The sequence below is a fragment of the Triticum urartu genome, chromosome 4A (genome assembly GCF_056163025.1).
Source record: "Triticum urartu cultivar PI428250 chromosome 4A, HENAU_Tu73, whole genome shotgun sequence".
In the NCBI taxonomy this organism is placed as follows: domain Eukaryota; kingdom Viridiplantae; phylum Streptophyta; class Magnoliopsida; order Poales; family Poaceae; genus Triticum; species Triticum urartu.
This window is the reverse complement of record NC_141876.1, coordinates 209,630,944-209,652,518: the sequence shown is the minus strand read 5'-3', so window position 1 is coordinate 209,652,518 and position 21,575 is coordinate 209,630,944. Positions and strand designations below refer to the sequence as shown.

Sequence of the window (21,575 nt, the reverse complement as noted above, 5' to 3'; positions counted from 1 at the left end):
GGTGCAGTCATCATTCGCTGGCCACTGTTCTGCAATAGTTGTTGCAAAAAAGATGAGGAAGAGAAACGTGTGTGGTCAAGCAGGACACATGTCAAGCAAAGGAGGCGACAGAAGGCCCGTGCTACATCTGCCGGCTGATTAAAATCATTTCCCTTGGAGAGTGGCACGAAATTTCTACCACCCGCACCTACACAGTCTGACATGATGGACCCACCAGAGTTATGTGCGCCGCACGCCTCAACTCAACCGAGCCAGGTGTGCGGGAGATGTGGGCGGAGGCAAGACCGACCAGGTGGCAACGCGGGCCGTGCGATACAAGTGGATCGAGCGGTCCGTGGCCGGCCGCTCAAGACGCTTAGTGAGCGCGCGCACGATTATGTATTCCCGTTTTATTTTCTTATTAGAAACTGACGCCGGATTAAAAATTAAAACAGCTACTGTGGCTGCTTATTACAGTAATTAACACATCAAGATACAGCAGCAATTTGCAGCCCTTTGGACAAAAAACAGTTCACCACAAAGTCAGCTTTACGTCAGCAAGCATTCTCTGCCTGGTAAAACAGCGAGATGAAAACATACCGGGCCCAGTAAAGTCCCATAGGACGAATCAAATAACATCTGGTACAAAAATTGGATGGACCAAAGTGCATGTGCAACGTCTTGATTAACTTCTGAATGGGATATATTTGCTTTTGCAATACAAAAGAAACTTAATTGCTTTCTTTGCTCACCTATGTAGCAATATATTCTACTGAGTTGGATTCCCATTACAAATTTGTGGCTTGTGAAATGTTGCTGTCTTGCTGAGCTTTGTGAAAATTCCAGTTCCGCGACACAATCGTACCATAAGCTACCACACCAACAGAGCTCAAAAGGGCGCAAATAAAATTGATGAATTGTGCCCACCGAATCCAAATGAATTCGACAATGCGACTTTCACATCACATCTCTCCTTTTGTGATCCCACCAGCAAGTTGACATCCTACAAAATTAAAATGTAAGCATATTCGATGAAAACATGGCAAAAAGATCATACACCGTTAAAAAGATGAAACTCCGTGTTCAAAATATGCTATGTTGATGAATTTGTAGGCCAGGGGCGGAGTTAGAGCATGACCACTGTGAGGTGAGTCTAAGAAAATTACTAGAGCCGGGTCTAGCAGAGCAAAATATTGTGCAATATCTTAGCCTCCCTGGTGAAATCCATTCAACCAGGAAAAAGGGACCAGAACCGTAATAGTGGTAGTTGTGTGGCCTGACTTAGTGCCCCATGTGTTCACCTTATTCTCTAGGACTCACTCTTGAACTAGACTTGACACCAGAATCTAGCCCCAAAATCTTTCTTAGCCTCGACTTTTTCTGAACGCTACACAGGGAGGGAGGGGGAGGGGGAGAGGGAGAGGGAGAGGGAGGGGGAGGGGGAGGGGGAGGGAGAGGGAGAGGGAGAGGGAGAGGGAGAGAGAGAGAGATTCAGCACAGCAATGGAACGGGGGTAGGGCTCTGCATGCAACCCCGGGTGGCGTGAGGGAGTAGAGGTTCCGCAGGGAGAAGTGAGATCCACAGAAGCATGCAGTAGCTTGAGCGAGAGATGACAAACTCCAGTGCTTTCACCTTGTTGTTCCAACAGGTGGCGGTGATGATGTGTCAGCAATGAATCTGGCAATGCTGCGACGGCTCACTTAACTGATATGGCAGCTTACCCAGAGGAAGTCAAATCCACCTGACCCAGGATTTGGATTCATATGAAGACTTCTGGCAGCTTACCCAGAGGAACTTAGGAGGTTAAAATCTGAGCTCAGGGCAATTGTTCAAGGTTGCAATAAAGAGTTCTCCGAGGGGTTGAACACACTAGGAGCAAAATTATGGCATCCTGTTAAACGAACCACTGCTCATTAGATTCACTAGTTTTTTCTTTTCATTTCAAACTTCTTCAGTAAACAATAGCACAGCAGAAAAAAAAAATCATAACTGGCCTCGCATAACTATTCTTTATACCAGCATTGGCTCAATCTGATGTGAAGTGCTATAAGACTCATGCAAGAGAAAAAAAGACTTGTGTGTCAACAAAAGATTACCACATTTTTCTCCGGATTGTCTAGATTGATATTCGGATGGATCCAACCAGTTCTTATAGCCTGCATAGAAACAAAGGATACATGATGAAGAATACAATCATGAAGTATGATATTAACATTTGCATGATTACACAGGGACGCCCGCGAACAGAAATGGAGTAGGCATCTTGATCAAAACGAGCCTCAACTATGGAGTGGTAGACGTCAAGAGACATGGGGACCGGATTATACTGGTCCAAATGGTAGTTGGGGCCTTAGTTCTCAATGTTATCAGCGCGTATGCCCCGCAAGTAGGCCACAATGAGAACACCAAGAGGGAGTTCTGGGAAGGCCTGGATGACATGGTTAGGAGTGTACCGATTGGCGAGAAGCTCTTCATAGGAGACCTCAATGGCCACATGGGTACATCTAACACAGGTTTTGAAGGGGTGCATGGGGCTTTGGCTATGGCATCAGGAATCAAGAAGAAGATGTCTTAAGCTTTGCTCTAGCCTATGACATGATCGTAGCTAATACCCTCTTTAAAAAGAGAGAATCACATCTAGTGACTTTTAATAGTGGTCAACACTCTAGCCAGATTGATTTCATCCTCTCGAGAAGAGAAGACAAGCGTGCGTGCCTAGATTGTAAGGTGATACCTGGAAAGAGTGTTTTCCCTCAGCATAAGCTTGTGGTGGCTAACTCTCGCTTTCAGATTCGTGTCCAGCGGGATAAGCGTACCAAAGACGCTCGAACGAAGTGGTGGAAGCTCAAGGGGGAGGTAGCTCAGGCGTTCAAGGAGAGGGTCATTAAGGAGGGCCCTTGGGAGGAAGGAGGTGATGCAAACAATATGTGGACGAAGATAGCGACTTGCATTCATAAGGTGGGATCAGAGGAGTTTGGAGTGTACAGGGGAAGTAGAAGCGAAGTTAAAGATACCTGGTGGTGGAATAATGATGTCCAGAATGCTATTAGGGAGAAGAAAGATTGTTTGAGACGCCTGTACCTGGATAGGAGTGCAGACAACATAGAAAAGTACAAGATGGCAAAGAAGGCCACAAAACGAGTTGTGAGTGAAGCAAGGGGTCGGGCGTATGAGGACCTCTACGAGCGGTTAGACACGAAGGAAGGCGAAAGGGACATCTATAATGTCGGTGTATTGAACATAGGTGTTCATACCCTTGACTACGCACAGACAGTTGTAGCCTCCTTGCCGAGAAGGGCTTGACGAAAGATAGTTCCATCACAAAGCACTCAAGACATGGTAGATAAAACCATGGAGAAGACCTTGAGGTAGGTCATCAAGAAGTACTAAAGGAAGTACTGAAGATCAAGACTCGGGCTGCCAAGAAGCAACCTTTACGACAAGGCATTCTCCACATAGCCGGCAAGCTCCGCACCATTAAGCCCAAACCTCTTCCACCGCTCTACCGCACCTACCTTTCAAGATCTTGCCGACAGGTGGCGAGCGCACAGGCGGTTAGGTGAAGCTTGTCGGGGCACGTGTCGATCCACCGTCTGAAGATCAACTTTATTGACACCCGTCCAAAGGGCATGTCGCGGTAATAAAAGGTAGATGGGCTGACGATACAGGTGGAGTGGCGCTCCCTTGCCAATATTTGTCCCAGCATGACACATCACGGCACATTTAATGCGTTTGTCCTACAGCGTCAGTGTTAGGTATGATAGCACTGTAGCCACTATTTACCCTCTGTAATTACTATTTTGCCATTGTGGTGACCCCTTTCATCTATAAAAGCAAGGCCATGGCAACCTTTACAAAGGTCGAAACCCTGCCCATTTGCAGTAGCTTAGCAGCACCTCCCGAGCTCCTTGCCGACAAGGTCGCGCTCTCTGTAATCACAGGGCTCATATGCACATAATCCACTAAGCAGGAGTATGGTTTTAACTTCACAGTGGCCCAAAGCTGGGTAAACGCTCGAGTGCTTTCATGGTTGTTACTGCTCTTTGTGTGTTGTGAGCCCTCACCGAACATAAGGGGCTCTCTGGTCCCATAGATTGTCGTACGCCGACATATAAGATGGCCAAGATTTGAGAGAGGAAGACAAGGGATGTTGACCAACTCAAATGCATCAAGGACAGAGTAGACCAACTCCTGGTGAAGGACAAGGATATTAAGCATAGATGGCAGGAGTACTTCGTCAAGCTGTTCAATGGGAGAATGAGAGCTCTACCATTGAACTGGACGACTCCTCTAATGATACTAGCCATAGTTAAAAAAGGCGCGCCTAAGCGAGCGCTTAAGCGCGCCCAGGCTCTAGGCGTTGGCAAAACGCATTGCGCATAACTACACTTAATCTGCGCATAAGCATGCGCTTTGGTCTGTAAAGTGCAAGGCGGTGGCAAAACGCACAACTAACGCCTAGCGCTTTTTTGAACTATGTAACCAGTAGGCGTGTTGTGCGGCGAATCCATGAGTCTAAGGTCAAGGAGGCCTTAAAAAGGATGAAAGGACGCAAGGCGATGGGCCCTGGTTGTATCCCCATTGAGGTGTGGAGAGGCCTCGGAGACATAGCTATAGTATGGCTAACTAAGCTTTAAAACCTCATTTTTTGGGCAAAAAGATGCCAGAAGAATGGAACGGAGTATATTAGTACCAATCTTCAAGAAGGGGATATTCAGAGTTGTACTCCTTCCGTCCCAAAACAAGTGTCACAACTTTGTACTAACTACTAATTACCGTGGAATTCAGCTGATGAGCCATACAATGAAGCTATGAGAGAGTCATTGAGCACCCCACATAAGAAGAATGACAAGTGTGACAAAAAATCAGTTTGGTTTCATGCCTGGGAGGTCTACCATGGAAGGCATTATCTTGGTACGACAACTCATGGAGAGATATAAGGAGCAAAAGAAGGACCTGCATATGGTGTTCATTGACTTGGAGAAGGCTACAACAAGATACTGCGGAATGTCATGTGGCGGGCCTTGGAGAAACACAAAGTCCCAGCAAAGTACATTACCCTCATCAAGGACATGTACGATAATGTTGTGACAAGTGTTCGAACAACTGATCGTGACACTGATGACTTCCCGATTAAAATAGGACTGCACCAGGGGTTAGCTTTGAGCCCTTATCTTTTTTGCTTTGGTGATGGATGAGGTCACAAGGAATATACAAGGAGATATCCCATGGTGTATGCTCTTTGCGGATGATGTGGTGCTAGTCGATGATAGTCGGACAGGGGTCAGTGGGAAGTTAGAGCTATGGAGACAAAACTTGAAATCGAAAGGTTTTAGACTTAGTAGAACAAAAACCGAGTACATGAGATGCCGTTTCAGTACTACTAGGCACGAGGAGGAGGAGGTTAGCCTTGATGGGTGGGTGGTGCCTTAGAAGGACACCTTTCATTATTTGAGGTCAATGTTGTAGAAGGATGGGGATATCAATGAAGATGTGAACCATCGAATCAAAGCCGGATGGATGAAGTGGCGCCAAAGCTTCTGGAATTCTCTGTGACAAAGAGAGTGCCACAAAAGCTAAAAGGCAAGTTCTATAGGACAACGGTTCGACCCGCAATGTTGTATGGCACTGAGTGCTAGCCGACTAAAAAGCGACATGTTCAACAGTTAGGTGCGGCGGAGATGTGCATGTTGAGATGGATGTGTGGCCACACAAGGACCGAGTCTGGAATAATGATATACGAGGGGTAGCACCGATTGAAGAGAAGCTTGTCCAACATCGTCTAAGATGGTTTGGGCATATTCAAGGCCTCCAGAAGCGCCAGTGCATAGCGGACGGCTAAAGCATTCTGATAATGTCAAGAGAGGCCGGGTAGACCGAACTTAACATGGGAGTCCATAATCAGGGCCGGTCCTGAGATTTCAAGGGCCCGAAGCAGAACCAAACCTAAGGGCCCTTAACATAAACATAATTAAGTATTGCAAAAAAATATTTTGAATCAGAAATACTACAATATTTTTCTCTTATAAGTCTCTTCTTTACTTATATGTGCATTAGCTTTATTATTAAGTTTATCCTAATTTCTTATCCTAATTAGCTATAGTAAAAATTGGTACCTGGTCAAGACTAATGGATGATTTAAGTGGAGAATGACATTTTGGATCTCGGCCTCTTTTAAAAAAAGTCAAAATTCAAAAATTTGGCTTTTAAAAAATCTGAAATTTTTTGTACAAGTAAACAAGGATGTGAGGCGTATGTATGTAAAATTTCAGGATGAAATACGTTGAAATGTGACCTGTACAAAAAAGACAAATTCATGGTCTTGGAGGATGAACAGTATCATGTGCTAAAAAGCCTCAGATTTGTCTTTTGCACAACCCTCATTTGAACGTATTTCGTCCTGAAAATTTACCCACTTGTGCATTATGCCTTCATCTATCTCTGTATTTTTTTCAATTTTTTTTAAATGTAAAAATATGATTTTTCATGAATTCTGAATTTTGCATTTGGAGGCCTCCATGGAGCTCGGCCTCCAAAAGCAATTTCCGAATTTAAATGCCATTCATCACCCACGTTGTCATCCATTTAGATGTTATATTGTATTATGTATTGCCCTTACCTTACGGATTAGTCTATTCCTCTCCATAGCAATTACCGGCAAGTCCCCAAATATAAAAATTAATAACCACAATGATCTATATCCATTAACAATACTCATAAATCGATTATTAGTGTCCAATTGTAATGACACAGAGGCCATGCATGTCGATAATCATTCATACTTTTAATCAACCATCATGATAAAATTTCCTAGGCCAAAGACTACCTATACAAGTAGAGATTAGAGACATACCTTCTCTTCTGTAATTCTACTTGTGCCCTAACAATACAATCTAGCCTCCCGGCAAGTCAGTGTGGTCTCGTGCCAGACAGTGCGACAGGCTATCTCCGGCAATCCAGCCTTCCTCCGACTTAGATCTGCTCCGACCCGAGGCAGCACCATGCACGCATAGTAGATTGATATCTTTTTTTTAACTCATAGTAGATGGATAGCAAGCCTCACGATCTTGATCTATTGTCGCCCGTGTGTTGTGGTATTGTCGCTTCCCATTGTCCTGCTTTTCTCACAAAATTGGGCACACAACTTACAGCTTGCGGATTAATGAATGATTTTTTTTCAAGAAGACTAACTGACTAAGGAAATTAAGAGAGGATTTTTTTTTCATATAACTATGCCTAATTAATCGCATGCAATAAACGCTCTATTAATCAATCGAAAGGGCCCTCAATGATACTGGTAGCATGAAGGAAAGCAAGGAAATCAAGGAAAAGTTTGTAGGAGTAGGACACCCATTTTCTTGCGTTGGAGTATGTAACCCATTTTCTCGCGTTGGAGTATGTAAATACATCAGCAATCTGGACCAGGGCGCAGGCCAATTAAGACAAGATGACGGCAATAGTGGAAACACATTGTTGGCAGAACAATGGTGTTGGATAGACCCAAATTATGATATACTGCAAGATCCCATTGTCACTATGTTGGATAAATAGCAAAAGCCGGGACTTGAACTCAAGACCTTAGGCCCTGATACCATGACAAGCTTCATGCACTAGCCAACGCAATCAAAAGTCCAAACTAATGGAAAGGGCTAGGCAATCCATATATACACTTCAAGACCCCCTCTCACGTGTGACGCGGGAAGTCAACACGTGAACTGACTCAGATGTATGGCTCAAGAGGCATATACTTGCTAGATAACCAACACATAGGGGGCAACAACCATTTTTGAATAAATTGCGTAAGCCAGGACTTGAACTCAAGACCTTAGGCCCTGATACCATGTTAAGCTTCATGCACTAGCCAATGCAACCAAAAAGTCTGAACTGGTGGAAAGGGCTAGGCAATCCACATATACACTTCAACACCCCTTCTCACGTGTGACCCGGGAAGTCAACATGTGAATAGACTCAGAGATATGGCTCAGGAGGCCTATAGATGGACAGGGGTAACAACAATTTTTGAATAGATTGCGAAAGCCAGGACTTGAACTCAAGACCTTAGGCCCTAATACCATGTTAAGCTTCATGCATTAGTCAACGCAACCAAAAAGTCTGAACTGGCGGAAAGGGCTAGGCAATCCACACATACACTTCAACACCCCCTCTCACGTTTGATGCGGGAAGTCAACACGTGAATAGACTAGGTATGGCTCAAGAGGCTTATACATGGACATAGAGGGGGGTAACAACAATTTTTGGATAAATTGCGAAGCCCAGACTTGAACTCAAGACCTTAGGCCTTGATACCATGTTAAGTTTCATGCACTAGCCAGTACAACCAAAATTCGAACTGATGGAAAGGGCTAGGCAATCCACATATACACTTCAACAACCGACATGCCTATTTACTACAAATAGTCCTCACGCAGCAATACTAGCTACAGCTTCAGAAAACCACTTTCCTGTGTTCAGCCCCAGCTCTATTCTTGCTCCTCTACTTCAGTCTATTTCTAACATACGCCAACTTATACTCGACCACCATGCCGGTCTGCTTCAGCTGCAAGATCTTGGACATTTGGTCATCAAACTCATCGCCACCGAACTCAGCAACAACCACCGCAATGGTCGTGTCCCAGTGGATGCGGCGATGCAGTCGTTTGTACAATTGCTGCCACAATGCCGCATCCCAATGATGCCCAGGAACGTTGTACATCTCAAAATAGTTATAGCAGGGATCAACCTAGAGAAGGGGAAACTCACCTTTGAAGGTGGGGAACCAGTGTTTGGGTGGCTTCAAATGAAACTGGCCATATGGAACAGAATCGGCAGCTGGCAGATCCAATAACCCCCCCCCCCCCCCCCCCCCCACGTGATCCCGCTCATCGGACAGGGCGTACTGCCGACGCTGGAGCAGGGGAGGACCGTTCTTGGCGAGCAATGGTGCCTTGTCGGTGTACGGCAGAAATCATGGGCATGGCAAAGTCACCACCGCAGGCGTCACTTGGGCCTGCTTGACGATGTCAGGGTCCTTGCCGGTCGTCCACCTGCTTCGTGATTTTCGTGAATCCCTGTCGTTGGAATCGACATTGGCAGAGATGGATTCCACTTCCTCGGTGACCACTTTCAACAAGGTGACCACACTTCCATCTTCTCCACAACAATTCGAGTTTGAGCGGACAGCTTGGAATTGTGTGCCAGCGCAGCTCCCTCCAAATCAGTCAAACGCCAACTTCAGTTTTACAGGAGATTAAGCCATAGAGCAATCTCTCAACCAGTTGGTCGCTGTTACCGGTCAATCGAGAGATTGTGGAGCACCGCTAGATTAAGACCTTACTATAAATACTAAATTGTGATGTCCCGAAGAACAACGAAATTGAGATGAGAGTTCAGGATGAGATTTCAGAACAATTATAATTCACTTTTCCGATCATTTGGAACAGGAGTTAGAGATGCCTTTTAATGGAATCTCATAATAGGCTTTAACATGGTCCCTGCTCACTCCAGCACACAGGCAACACATGCCACCTCAGCTCAATCTGTATGTGTCCTAGCTCGATAATTATCCACATCAAAATGGACCAATTCTTCAGTGTGTGGCTTCTGCATTGCTAAAGTCGTGACAGCTTAGCGGGAGTTATGCACAACGAGTTGAGTGCCTGGCAACACCATGACCATGATTGGAAGCAAAAAAATTAAGGGGGCAGGTACCACATGAGTGAGGAGAGAAAAAAACAGATATGGCACTTGATGAGTTTTGAGTTAGGCTGCAGGTGAGTGAGAAAGCCACCAGTGCCACTGTCGGGAGAAAGAGACCACCTGCCAGCATTCTAGCAGGCTTGCCAACATCCAAATCTTAGTTGCCTTCTCATCCTGCCGCCTCCGCAAAACTTTGAGATCAGCTCAGCTCAGGTTAGTTTCCTTCTCTCTCCTCCCTATGATTTGATCTGCTCTTGATCTCTTCTATATATTGCTGCCTCTTGCTCTGTTGCACCGTATTTTTGCATGTTTGCTTGTTTTGTGTTTTTCTCAGTAACCCCTCTTCTTAATATGTTGCTCCCTCTAGAGAAATTGCTTAATTTGGAATGATATTGTGCTGATATACCTCCTAATCTCCAGCCATGTACTACATAAATATTTATCTTTTCGTGACATATGAAGCATGCTTAATTATGATTGTTTGCACCTTCAAACTCTAGACTAGGCACCTAGGCATCCCTGCGTTTTGGGGTTGCCGCAACTCACTAAAACAACGTACCTTAACAGTCCACCAAATTAAACTCTAGGCTGTAGATTTCATTTACTGTCACTTGTTAATTTTGCATAACATGCTCATATGAATACACCAAATACAAAGCCGACACTGCTACTTTTCTGGCCTTATATACTACTCCTATTAAACTGATTGCTGGTAAAACATTGCAAAGTATACTAAATCTGGAATACATGGGTGCCCTATAAAAGGGACGGGAGAATTTAGATATATTCCACTTTTGAGAAATGCCACTACCAAACTTGATATTTAAATAAGCAATTATTACGTTACAGAAACTTGAAGGATGGCATCATGTTATGCTTCTTCCTTCCACATCCCCCATTTGTTCCCATTCCTCGCCACTTCCATTGCTTCCCATCCCAGCAACGGAGCTAGGGATAAGATCTCCAAGCTAAGAGTGGAAGTCCAATTCTCCACTCCACATTCATGGCCAAGCTTGGTGTTCCATGGCCTCCTCCACCTCCAGATATGTGCATCTTGTTGCTCACCAGCATCCACCATAAACCCTAACCTCTAGGACACGCTCCCATGGGAAGTCACGGTACTCGCCCTACGTGGAGAGGTCAATGTCACAAAGGCATCAGTGGGATGCAGGGAGGGCTCGGGCCATCGCAGCTGGTCACCAGCACAAGGCAAGGTAAGCTGGCAGGAGGTAGTGGGGCGGATTGGGGATGGGTGGAAAGGGGGGAGAATGAATAACAGAAGAGCTCTGTTTTCCAGTTCTTGACATAGTGGGATTCTTCAGAATTCAGTGACTGAACAATGGCATGCTAAAAAATTTAAGATTATGTAGTGGCATTTCTCGAACTGTCCACTTAGCAGTAGCATGTATTCCCCCTGAAAATAGAGAGAGTAGTAAGATATTCTGTTAATTTGAACATTTCTTACCCTTAACAAAGGATCTCTTAGGGGAAGACTCGTATTTACGGACTTGGGGTGAGATGACGCTGCTAGATTATAAAGGCTCCATGCATGGAGTTTTAAACATAGGTATTCATAAACCGCATGGGAGTTCAGAATTCAAGAAATCGCACAAAGGTAATATAGCCAGGAACCAAAATGACAGTTCATAAACAAAAGCATAAGATTAGCTAACAGGAAATATTATATTCAGATAAAAAAAGAAAACTGCAGTAAGACCTACTTGTATAACAGCTACAGCTTCTATTCCACCTGCAGCACCTAGCAAGTGGCCAGTCATCGACTTTGTTGAGTTTACTCTTAGCTGCAATGCATAAAATGCATATCATTCCTGAGTTTAATTTACACGCCAAAGAAGAGAGAGAAGATTGTTTCTGAATCAGGAGGTATGCCTGAGGATTCTGCCCAAAACAGCGGCAAAGAGCTTGGAATTCCTTCAAATCACCCAACTGTGTAGATGTAGCATGGGCATTTACATAGTTAATGTCTTGCCTTGTTACTCCTGCATCAGCTAGTGCATTTTCAACACAAAGAATAACCCCCTTCCCTGATATTACATAAACATAATATTAGTACAAAAATTGTTCTAATTTCAGTTGGGAAGTATCACAAAATAGATACACCACAAGGTTAAAGAATATTTTTCACCTTCAGGATGTGGTTCCGTCATATGATATGCATCACACGTAAAGCTTCCACCCAGAAATTCTGCATATATTTCTGCACCTCTTTGCTATAGAATGGAAATTCCATTCAGACATTTGAAAAGAAATCACCATGGAAGAACTACACAAATGGAGAAAAAAAGCACGAACAAAAAATATCTAAGGAATCTCATTAACACAACCTTTGCATGCTCAAGTTCTTCCAAAAGAAGCACACCAGCCCCTTCTCCCATGACAAACCCATCACGATCCTGTTGCAAAAAAAATAGACAACACAAACTGTTAGAACAGTACATGTTCTGCTAATTTCAAGCATGCGACTAGTGCAGAATCATCACCGCTACGAAAATATGTGCACCAAGCCAGTAAACATGAAGTCAAATGTATCAGTGGTATAAACATGAAGCGTAGACTGTACATTCATATGATTTGGCTACTAGGTAGTGGTTATGTTAAACAAATCTTGGAGGACTAACCATGTCCCAAGGCCGAGAAGCTTTTGTTGGATCACTATTTCTCTGTGAAAGAGCTCTACATGCCACAAAACCTCCCAATCCTGCATGTAACAGTAGAAATGATCACCATAATATTCATGCAAAGACAAGATGTTCAAGTAAAACAAAACAATAAGCCAATAACAATTGGGATGATGACATCTCAAATAATGAGTTTCCGTACCAATTGGTATAATTGGAGCATCAGAACCACCACACAGCATCAAATCCTGCATGTTTAGGACATGTCAACAAGTAGGGCATTCCTCACAGGATATCACGAAAAATCAAGTTACTTACAGTTTCCCCCCTCATGATATGATTGGCTGCACTCAGGATGCAGAAGTTACTAGTGGCACAAGCAGTAGAGATAGAGTAGTTTGGGCCCATCCAGCCCTGCATAGGCATACAACTTAAAATTAATAATCATTAACCACTGAGAAAATTAAAAAAACTAATAATCCAGATCATATAATGCACCAGATCCATCGCAAGTATTGCAGAACCCATGTTTGTAGTTGCAAAAGGTACACAAAATGGGTTCATCTTCCTGTAGGAGACCCTCAATGCTTCAATTGCATCACTAAAAACCTGCTTAAAATAGCATCATAAGCATTAGGCAAACAGTGTAATAAACACTGCCTTCTTTACAAGTAAATATATACACTGTGAGATCCGGACCTTCATGCCACCCATACCAGATCCAATTAGAACTCCACATCTCGATTTGTCCAACTCGTTCATGATATCTTCAGTGACTCCACCATTTTCCAATGCTTTCTTACCAGCAACTATCAAATATTGCATGAACTTATCCATTCGCTTAGCTAACTTTGGTGCAACCCAACCATCTGTTGAAAAGGATTTGATTTCTCCAGCAATTCTCTGTATGAAAGATAGCATGTCAAGCAGACTGCAAAGGATATTTCAGCTACATTGCAAAATAAACCCCACACTCAAGTTAGGTAGAATAAAATAATACCGTGGGATAGCTGGAACAGTCAAATGCTTCTATCTCACTTATTCCACTGAGACCCTGTAGAAGGTTGTTGTAAAACTCATCAGGCTCATGGCCTAACGGAGTCACGACACCCATGCCAGTGACAACTACCCTCCGTTGTTTGGTTTCAGATTTGTTGTTTTCCACAGCTCCTCTTTCAGGATGAAAGGAAACAGCAATGGGCACTCCTGCAGTCCATAAGGCATCTCATTTAGGTGATGGATAACTAATTTGATTCGGCATATGCTACAAATAAACTCACAAAAAAGAAAAGTAGCATCACTCGCAAAAAAGTGTTAATAAGTTATGTTTCTTTAATCAATCAAAACCGATGAACAATATTGGAAGGTTTATTCGCATGAAATGAAACAAATGGCCATGGAAGTTGCACATTAGCGATAATTCCAATCATATGTTTTCCCCAAAAACACCAGTTTTTAATAGTACAATCTTCAACGCCGAATTCCCATATTGCCACTTAGTTTCCTCGTGTATAAATCAATTCTGATAAAAATCCCACGTTTATGATAAAGTATACTTTTATTTTAATGACGGACTCATGGTGAAGTCACTTATTCACTCGAGCATGCATCACACATATAAGAACAAGATTTACACATACAGAATTATGCACAAGGCAGTGAATAATAGTCTCTCGCCTGAAACCCCAAATACACACGAGCCATTTGACAACTGAAACTCTATAAATCCCGGACGTTTACCCCGCACCGAACACCCTGTGATACGACCTACATGGTTACAGGCTTACAGCCGACCGCAATTTTACAGTTGACATTCGGATAAGGACCAAGAAACCATGAAAGGGCGGAGAAGGCAACGGAAATGGCCTCACCAGAGCGTGTCCCGCCTCGGCGGCGCGCAGCAGGGTGGCGGCGCGTGCCGAAAAGCCCGCCGCCGATGTAGTTGCGCTGCTTCCTTTCATCGTCTGCGACGCAGGTTGCAGACAAGCAGGCGGCGACGATCCAAGTGCGCAGCGGTGGCGCCACTGCCGACATTGCGCACGAACTGGATCCTGACGACGCGAAGGTGATGCGAATCACCTGGATTCGCGGGAGGGGAAGGGCAGGGGCATCCACTAGCCACGAAACGGCAGAGGCAAGGACCGGAACGGGGGTCTGTGTCCGCGAGAGATGCGGGCAGTTCGGGCGCAAGCGAGCGAACGCGCGCGGGGTAGGTAGGGATTTGCGGGAGTTGGATAGAAGGAAAGCGGCGGCGGCGGTGGTCTTTAATAAGGACGGAGAGGGCTTAGGCGCATCTGAGAGGTGGCGGACGGGGAGGAAGCCGCCATTGCCAGGTGCTCGACGAAAGGTGCGCTGGGAACGGAGTTGTAGGAGCTGAGCCGCTCAAGCCAAACACTAGTGTATTGAGGGATCTCCCGGACATATCAACATGGCAAAAAACACCTATTGTTTGAGAAAAAAAATACACATCTACTATCTACTACCCCTATAAAAAAAAGAGAGGACGGAGAACCAAACCATCTCACCCATCCATGAGCAAAATCCAATGGCCCTTAATCCTTCGGTGTTTAACACTGCAAACACGCATCACGCCAACAATCCATCCATCGCTAACCCAGCCCCTGCCGCCATTAAGAAAAAAACGCCCACACGACCCCTCTCCCACACGACCTCTCGCCCCGACCTTTCTCCCGCACGACCTCTCGCCCCCGACCTGTCGCCCCCTCCTCCTCCCGCGCCGTTCGCCGCCCCGCCCCGCCCCGCGCCGTTCGCCGCCGGAGCCGCTCCGTCCCGTGCCCTTCGTCGAGCCACTACAGGTCGCGCCAGAGCCGCCCGCAGCTTGAGCCGCCGCCGGTCGCGCGCCGAAGCCGCCCGGAGCTGGAGCCGCCGCAGGTCGCATCGGAGCCGCTTCACCAACGCTCGCGGCCGCTTCACCGGGCAACAACGTCGCCCACCCATCCCCGTGTGTGCGACGGCTGAAATTTCCGATCTGCGACGGCGCTGCCCTAAGATGGAGTAGGCATTATTGCCTAGGCCGATCAACCACGGTGGGCATGCTGCTCAGTGGATAAAAGTAGTCATCGCGGCCTCTGCTTCCCGGCCAAGATGGAGTAGGCATTATTGCCTAGGCCGATCAACCACGGTGGGCATGCTGCTCAGTGGATAAAAGTAGTCATCACGGCCTCTGCTTCCCGGCCAAGGAAGTGAAAGGAGGAACTGCAGCTCATCTCTGTCTCCGCTCCAGGTCGCCTCCATGTGGGCTGTTGTGGTTGTAAGCAGATTACTCTTTCTTGACGACCCCATCTCCTCGAATACAACGATAGTGATGATTGATGCCTATGTCAGATCAGTCTCTATTTTTGTAGGAATGTGCTTGGTATTTCTGCAACATTTTTTTATTGTGGGTGTTTCTGCAACATTATGAAAAATACTATCAGTTTGTATAATTTTTGTCAGTGCTTGACAGGTGCTTGTGGAAATGCCTTAACGTTCTCATGATTTTGATATAGGGGATGATGAAGCACATCAAGGAATAAGAGGCATATGAGGTTCTGATGTAGCCGGGTTCGCCGTTACTGCCGAATGGGTACGTCGGATAAGTTCTCCTTCACATACGATCTATCGTCTCAACAATTTTGTTGCAATTTAAATCAGACTCTTGCAACAGAAAATAGGATCCCTTATTCTGGTTGTTTAATCAAGTCAACTAATTGAATGGTTCGAATCCGCATAACTTTAAGTTATTAACATGTCAGCATGCTAGGGTATTTTCCATGCAAGAAAGAAGCAAGAAAGGGGATATGTCTTAGTGTGGTCTTTGATACTTGCAGGTTGCAACCTGCCAAAACACTGATGATATATCCAGAGGCAGAATTTTGGATTCGTTTCATTTCCTCATTTATGACTTCCTGGTCAAATGGTTTCTTCTTATTGGATTTGAATCTAATAGAGTTATATCACATATCTAAAACTCTTGCTAAAGCATGTCTATTTGATTTGTTCCCACTAATTTGTTTGGTTCCCAATTTATGCAGACATGTGCAGATGTTTTTGCGGTAAACCATGCATGCCTGTGGTTCGTATGTTACGAACTAATAAATGCATCCATTCATGCTATATTAAGTGGGCTCTCCTTGAATATAGTGCAACTGTAGTGAGATGCATAACTAAGGAATCATGACTTAAAATGGACATAAAATAGTGTTTTTTGTATTTTGTTTGCTTGAACTGCTTTCATGCCGTTGATGGAAGTTTGGATATTTAGATATATGTTATCTAGGTAGTCCAAACAAGTTGAGTCTGCATACTTATATAAGCCTTTTTTAACTTAACTTGTACCAGCATCAGGTCCATAGGATATTATGAGTCTCTTCTCAAACAAATATTACCTGACAATAATTTAATATTGTTGCTGTACCAATCTTAGTATGAGGTGATATATGTGGGTTGTCTTAGGTTTATATATTGCATCAATTGTCCGCCCTAATTTTGTTGTTATTAGTTCGTACTTCTACTTTGCTACAAGCTACTGAATAAAATTCTTATATTCCCTATTGGAACCAGAAAAGGTAAGAGATGATGTGCCTTATGGGCACCTTGGAGTAATTAGTAAGATACTCTCTCCTTCCCAAAATATAAGGCGCGATTGACTTTTTATGGTCTTTGATGCATGACTTTGACCACTAATATATATCAAAGTATAAAGATTGAACATGTATAAATGGCATTGTCGTATTTGTCTTGCAAAACAATATTATTTCATATTTATGTATACTGATTTTATAGACATATAATACATAAAAATCATAGTCAAAGTTGTGCAACGAAGACCGAAAAAGTCAAACCGCGCCTTATATTTTGGGAAGGAGGGAGTACCATTTATTGGGCACTTGACATCTCTGTTCATATTCATGTTTGTTGCTGACATATTGTACTGGTGATGGTTAATGTTTCATGTTCCACACTGTTTCTTCTTTTTAAAAATCCAGCGCAACCTTTTATATCATACACCGCCTTTCAAATTTCAGTTTTTTTTACAGAAGCTACTTCCTATCTCACAATGAGGTTCGATCTAATTTAATTGTCCTGATTCATTTATGTATTTTGTTGAGGTTTCATCTCTTTGAGCGGAGACCATATCTGACATTTTTTGACTGCTAATATATCTGACAGCAGTTTATAACTTCATTCTGAATCAGTAACTCAAAAGTTAAAATGCAAACTGATATATTATAATACTGTCTTTGTTGTGTTGCCGAAGTAACCATGTCCAACATAGAACCTCACCTGATTAATTCCTACCTCAGAGCATTGGCTGTTTCATTCCTTGTTTTTATGCCGCTTCAGACATATCCATTTGAGCTTCCATGTTTGCAGGCTTGATTGTTTCCTTCCCTTCGTTTCATTTAGTCAATGCATGGTTAAGAAAAACCTGATTTTTGATTTTCCATACTGTTGATGCATGATTTAGAAAGATACTGAAACTCAGCCAAAAAAGAGTGATGGTTCCCCTCTCATGTTTCTAAGAGGTAAAGCAAGCTACATGGATTAGTTTGTTGGTAATATCAGCCTAATTTAGCGATGATGTGATTCTTAGCTTGAAAATATTACTTTCATAATGCACTTGTGGTTCAAACTGCATAATGAAAATAAGACATTTTTCATTCAGAAGTGCTCTATGGACTTGATGCATTTTCTTAGATATGGAATAAATTTTGGGTTGATTCCATAGTTAGAGGGTGATTTTTCAGAGATCATATTTTATTTCATAACGTAAAATAAATTTGAGTGCATGAGGAATCCCATTTTTAACCATGTAATAGTTAGAAATACATCTATTTGGAATAGATAAATATGTGGATGGATTGTGAACCACTAGAAATTATGGTAGAAGCACAATTCATTCACTCTAAGAAAGTGAATTGTTCTCATGCTCTTGTTGGATTTGATTGGAAGTGTGGATGGGTTGGTGATGTAGAAACTTGTCTTGCTACAATATCATGAAACTTACTAATACCTATGTCCCACAATATAAGATGTTATTACAACCGATATACTCGCATATTGAATGTAATAACATTCAAACGGAGGGAGTACTTATGATGTTCTTCTTACAATCTTATATGTTTGTTAATGTTTTTTTGTAGATTTACGTCTCCCATTTTTCTAGGATGTGCCATGCTTCCACATGTTGAGATCTTTTCATTTTTCGTCCACTTATATTATTTTCTCCTAGCCTAAGGATCTAGGCTATCCATGAGTTATTGGACATGATACAGTCTCACTATGAGAAGCTTCTTGATCCACGATGCTTGTTATTGTGAGATGATTGTTTGCTCCATTTATTAATTCCTTGTGATTTATGTTCTCACTAAAGTTGCACAGGCTCGCTAAATGTCGTATTTCCTAATGATACTGTAAAAAGATATATCGATTCTTTTCCTTTGTGTCTATCATTAAGTGGCTTGTAATGTGTTTATATTTATATTAGTCAAGACACCCATTGCATGCCTAATTTTATTATCTTGGTAATTAATTGATGACAGTCTATACGTGCACTTGCACGTGCAAGCTTACTAGTGGGTTTATAAATGGAAAAAGATTATGCCCATGAGGTAAGCTGGATACGGGTATCATGTGTCATCCCTAAAGAACAAAAACTAGCCGATTTGCCCTAGGCTAACGCAGCTGCTAGTGCGTTGATCTTGTCTTGTGAACTTATGATTTTTGTCTCTGATTTTGTTGATCTTATTATATAGTCTCCTTCATTTGATCATTTCAAAGTAGGAGTTGCATAAGTGTCTTCAATAAAAATAGAGAAAATTGTGTCCCTTTTATTTGTCTTGCTACATGCTACTCATTTAGATACATTATAACTCAGCATGCTAGGAAGCCTCTCAGGCCATCAACAATTTTGGTCACTAGTGGTTGGGGCGCCACCCGGTGGCGCCGCCTGAGACAAAGCTGGGCGGTGCCAGGTAGGAGGCGCCCCTTTCACGTTGTTGGGTGTAGTTCACAATGTTATTACATGGTCAGCAATAAGAGAACGGTGGAAATGCAACACACTCATACCATGAATCAGCCTTAGGAGTCATAGATATTAATATGTCCTTGTAGTTTACATGAATGGCGGCATAAAAGACAATTGTTCAAAAGCAACACACGCAACATAAAAGCGAAGGTACAATAGGAGCATTTTCATCTCTTGTTGTGAAAAGGATGTCCTGCCTAAAGATAGAAATGCACAAGTATCACATATTATTGATACCACTTATGTTGCTTAGAAAACAGAACATAGAGAAAGAAAATGGGGGATAAAATTGCTTCCACCAATTCCAAGCGAAGATAAACCTGAATGGACAAGCACATATATTAAGAAAGGGTATAATTTAAAGTATAGAATCACTTTGTAAGCCAATTCCCATAAGGCTATGATGGGAAGGAGGTCGGGAGGACGGTGCCGCATGACGAGCCCTATCCATGCCGAACGACCTCATGATACACAGCCTCCGTCGCTCACTATTCAATGCCCATAGAAAAATCAGGATTGTAGTAGACATGTCTTAGGTAAGATACATATGTGTAAATGTAAAGTTTTCCTAATCAAGCATGCACTTAATGAAAGTACCTACTATACATAAAAGGGAAGTAACTGAGATAGATGCTGGGTTTTTTTTCTTAGAAGGAAGTTTGGTCATCAAATATGCATAGATAATCAAATTTGGAATATCTCTAGGAACATCTAATTTTTGAAACTCATGGCAATATGTAGTACACGTGTGTTAGGTCAGATAGAAGATATGCACAAATGTAGAGATTTAGTAATGAAGCATTCAGTGAACAAAAGAAAAAATTATACATGAAAAGAAACTATGTGGGCTATGCATGTTTCAGTGTCATGTAACTTATGTTACAGAACAAAACCAAGGTAGTAAGCAATCCATTGTGAAATCTTCATGTGGTAAAGAACATTTGTAGATTAACATGAAATAAATATTATTGTCTGAGCACAGGCAATCATGCTGATACATTTAGTGATTTATTTAAGCAGTAATAATCAGTCTATATTTATGTTCAATTAGTGGTTAAGAGGTATTGAGTAGAATCGATTTGTTTAACGCATGACATGAATGAATTATGCAGCTACCTGGGGGCTTAAGCCATTGCATTGACAGAGCAACAGAGGCAATAGGTAGAAACAGAGAAATAGTTGAATTTTAAGTAACAAATTAGAGGCATTGAGAGCAGAGAAGGAGACAGTCACCTTGTCAGATCCATGAGGATGAATTGAGGGAGAGGGGACAGGAGCAGCACGCGGTAGATCCACTTTCAGGCTAGCTACCTCATCACAGATACTTCTAGATATGCATTGTAATAGTCAGACCACACAACATGTAATACTAATGGCCTAATGCCATAGCCTGCAGCAGTACAGAAGTGAACACATTGGTATATAATGGATGGTATCTGTGCAAATCTAGAACAATAATTTACCTTTCACAACAAACAAATCTCAAGAGCGCATTATTTCTTTATTTCTCAATAATTCACAATAAATGATCAAGCATCTATATGCATGTACCAAAGCATTTACCTTTGTAGGAGCTTCCCAACTTTGCCTTCTGAGTTGTACGGGCTCTTCCATGGTCAAAACTCCATACCACCTTCACCGCCAGCAACGATGACCGATCCCAATCACTGAGCCGAGCCCGGAGGCCGTCAAAGGGACCGCCATCTCCCTAGAGCGACGGGTTGCCCTAAGATGGTTGAGACCAAGTCGATGGCACACGCTAGTGAAACCTAGCCCATCTTAAAACTTTGAACCTAGCCCGTCTTCAAACCTAGCAGAAGACAAAAGCAACAAATTTAGAATGAGGGACTGGTTAATTGTATTTTTTAAACTTCGCGCAGAGAACTGAATATTTCTTCTTCTTTGCGGGAACATAAACCAAAGCACATAAACGCATGATATAAAATCAAGAAGATCTGCATGTAAAACTTCTATACTGCATATTCTCTTCACATGTATAATTAGTATTTAAAAAAATGACAATGTAAAGCAAAGAAATTGGCAGCAAGAGAAAGAGCTAGCTAGCAAATAATAAGATACAGACCAGGTTATCAGTTAGACACAGACCAGGTTATCAGTTAGACAAAGAACAGAAAATAGAACAAAGGATCATAAAGCAATCCTTCGTGGTGAGATACCCCTTATTTTTTATCGAATTTGTAATGAACTTCTTTACACACAGCAACTGAGTA

The 21,575-nt window shown here is 42.9% G+C and overlaps 1 protein-coding gene and 1 long non-coding RNA gene across 5 annotated transcripts; one reads left to right on the top strand and one right to left on the bottom strand.

The window, feature by feature from the left end:
- Nucleotides 1-568: 568 nt before the first annotated feature.
- LOC125551257 (3-oxoacyl-[acyl-carrier-protein] synthase II, chloroplastic) lies at nt 569-14,690 on the bottom strand. 4 transcript variants are annotated; one of them, XR_015600728.1, is made up of 14 exons: nt 14,186-14,690; nt 13,315-13,520; nt 13,014-13,217; nt 12,813-12,923; nt 12,633-12,728; nt 12,517-12,562; nt 12,315-12,394; nt 12,021-12,089; nt 11,822-11,906; nt 11,566-11,720; nt 11,397-11,477; nt 6,833-7,097; nt 2,076-2,135; nt 896-982 (listed from the first exon to the last, which is right to left on the bottom strand). XR_015600728.1 is itself a non-coding variant. In XM_048714430.2 (13 exons), exons 1-13 carry the CDS (start codon nt 14,346-14,348, stop codon nt 869-871), a joined length of 1,470 nt encoding a protein of 489 aa, XP_048570387.1. In that variant the 5' UTR covers nt 14,349-14,687; the 3' UTR covers nt 569-868. The 4 variants fall into 4 exon arrangements, 3 of the variants coding, with proteins under 3 accessions (XP_048570387.1, XP_048570389.1, XP_087374267.1); XM_048714430.2 differs by lacking the exon at nt 6,833-7,097 and having other exon boundaries at nt 569-982; nt 14,186-14,687; XM_048714432.2 differs by lacking the exons at nt 2,076-2,135; nt 6,833-7,097 and having other exon boundaries at nt 569-982; nt 14,186-14,689.
- A 149-nt stretch (nt 14,691-14,839) lies between these two features.
- LOC147975397 (uncharacterized) lies at nt 14,840-19,832 on the top strand. The gene is made up of 3 exons (XR_015600729.1): nt 14,840-15,585; nt 15,824-15,900; nt 16,145-19,832. It is a non-coding gene; the product is annotated as an uncharacterized LOC147975397 (long non-coding RNA).
- Nucleotides 19,833-21,575: the final 1,743 nt, after the last annotated feature.

What these genes read in the sequence shown, in the direction of transcription:
- LOC125551257 (XM_048714430.2), bottom strand. Translation starts at nt 14,348, where the DNA reads ATGTCGGCAGTGGCGCCACCGCTGCGCACTTGGATCGTCGCCGCCTGC. An exon ending in CAATACTTGCGATGGATCTG is followed by an intron (nt 12,729 to 12,812) that starts GTGCATTATATG and finishes ATGCCTATGCAG; the next exon opens with GGCTGGATGGGCCCAAACTA. An exon ending in AAGCTGTAGCTGTTATACAA is followed by an intron (nt 2,136 to 11,396) that starts GTAGGTCTTACT and finishes GTTTCTATGCAG; the next exon opens with GCTATAAGAACTGGTTGGAT.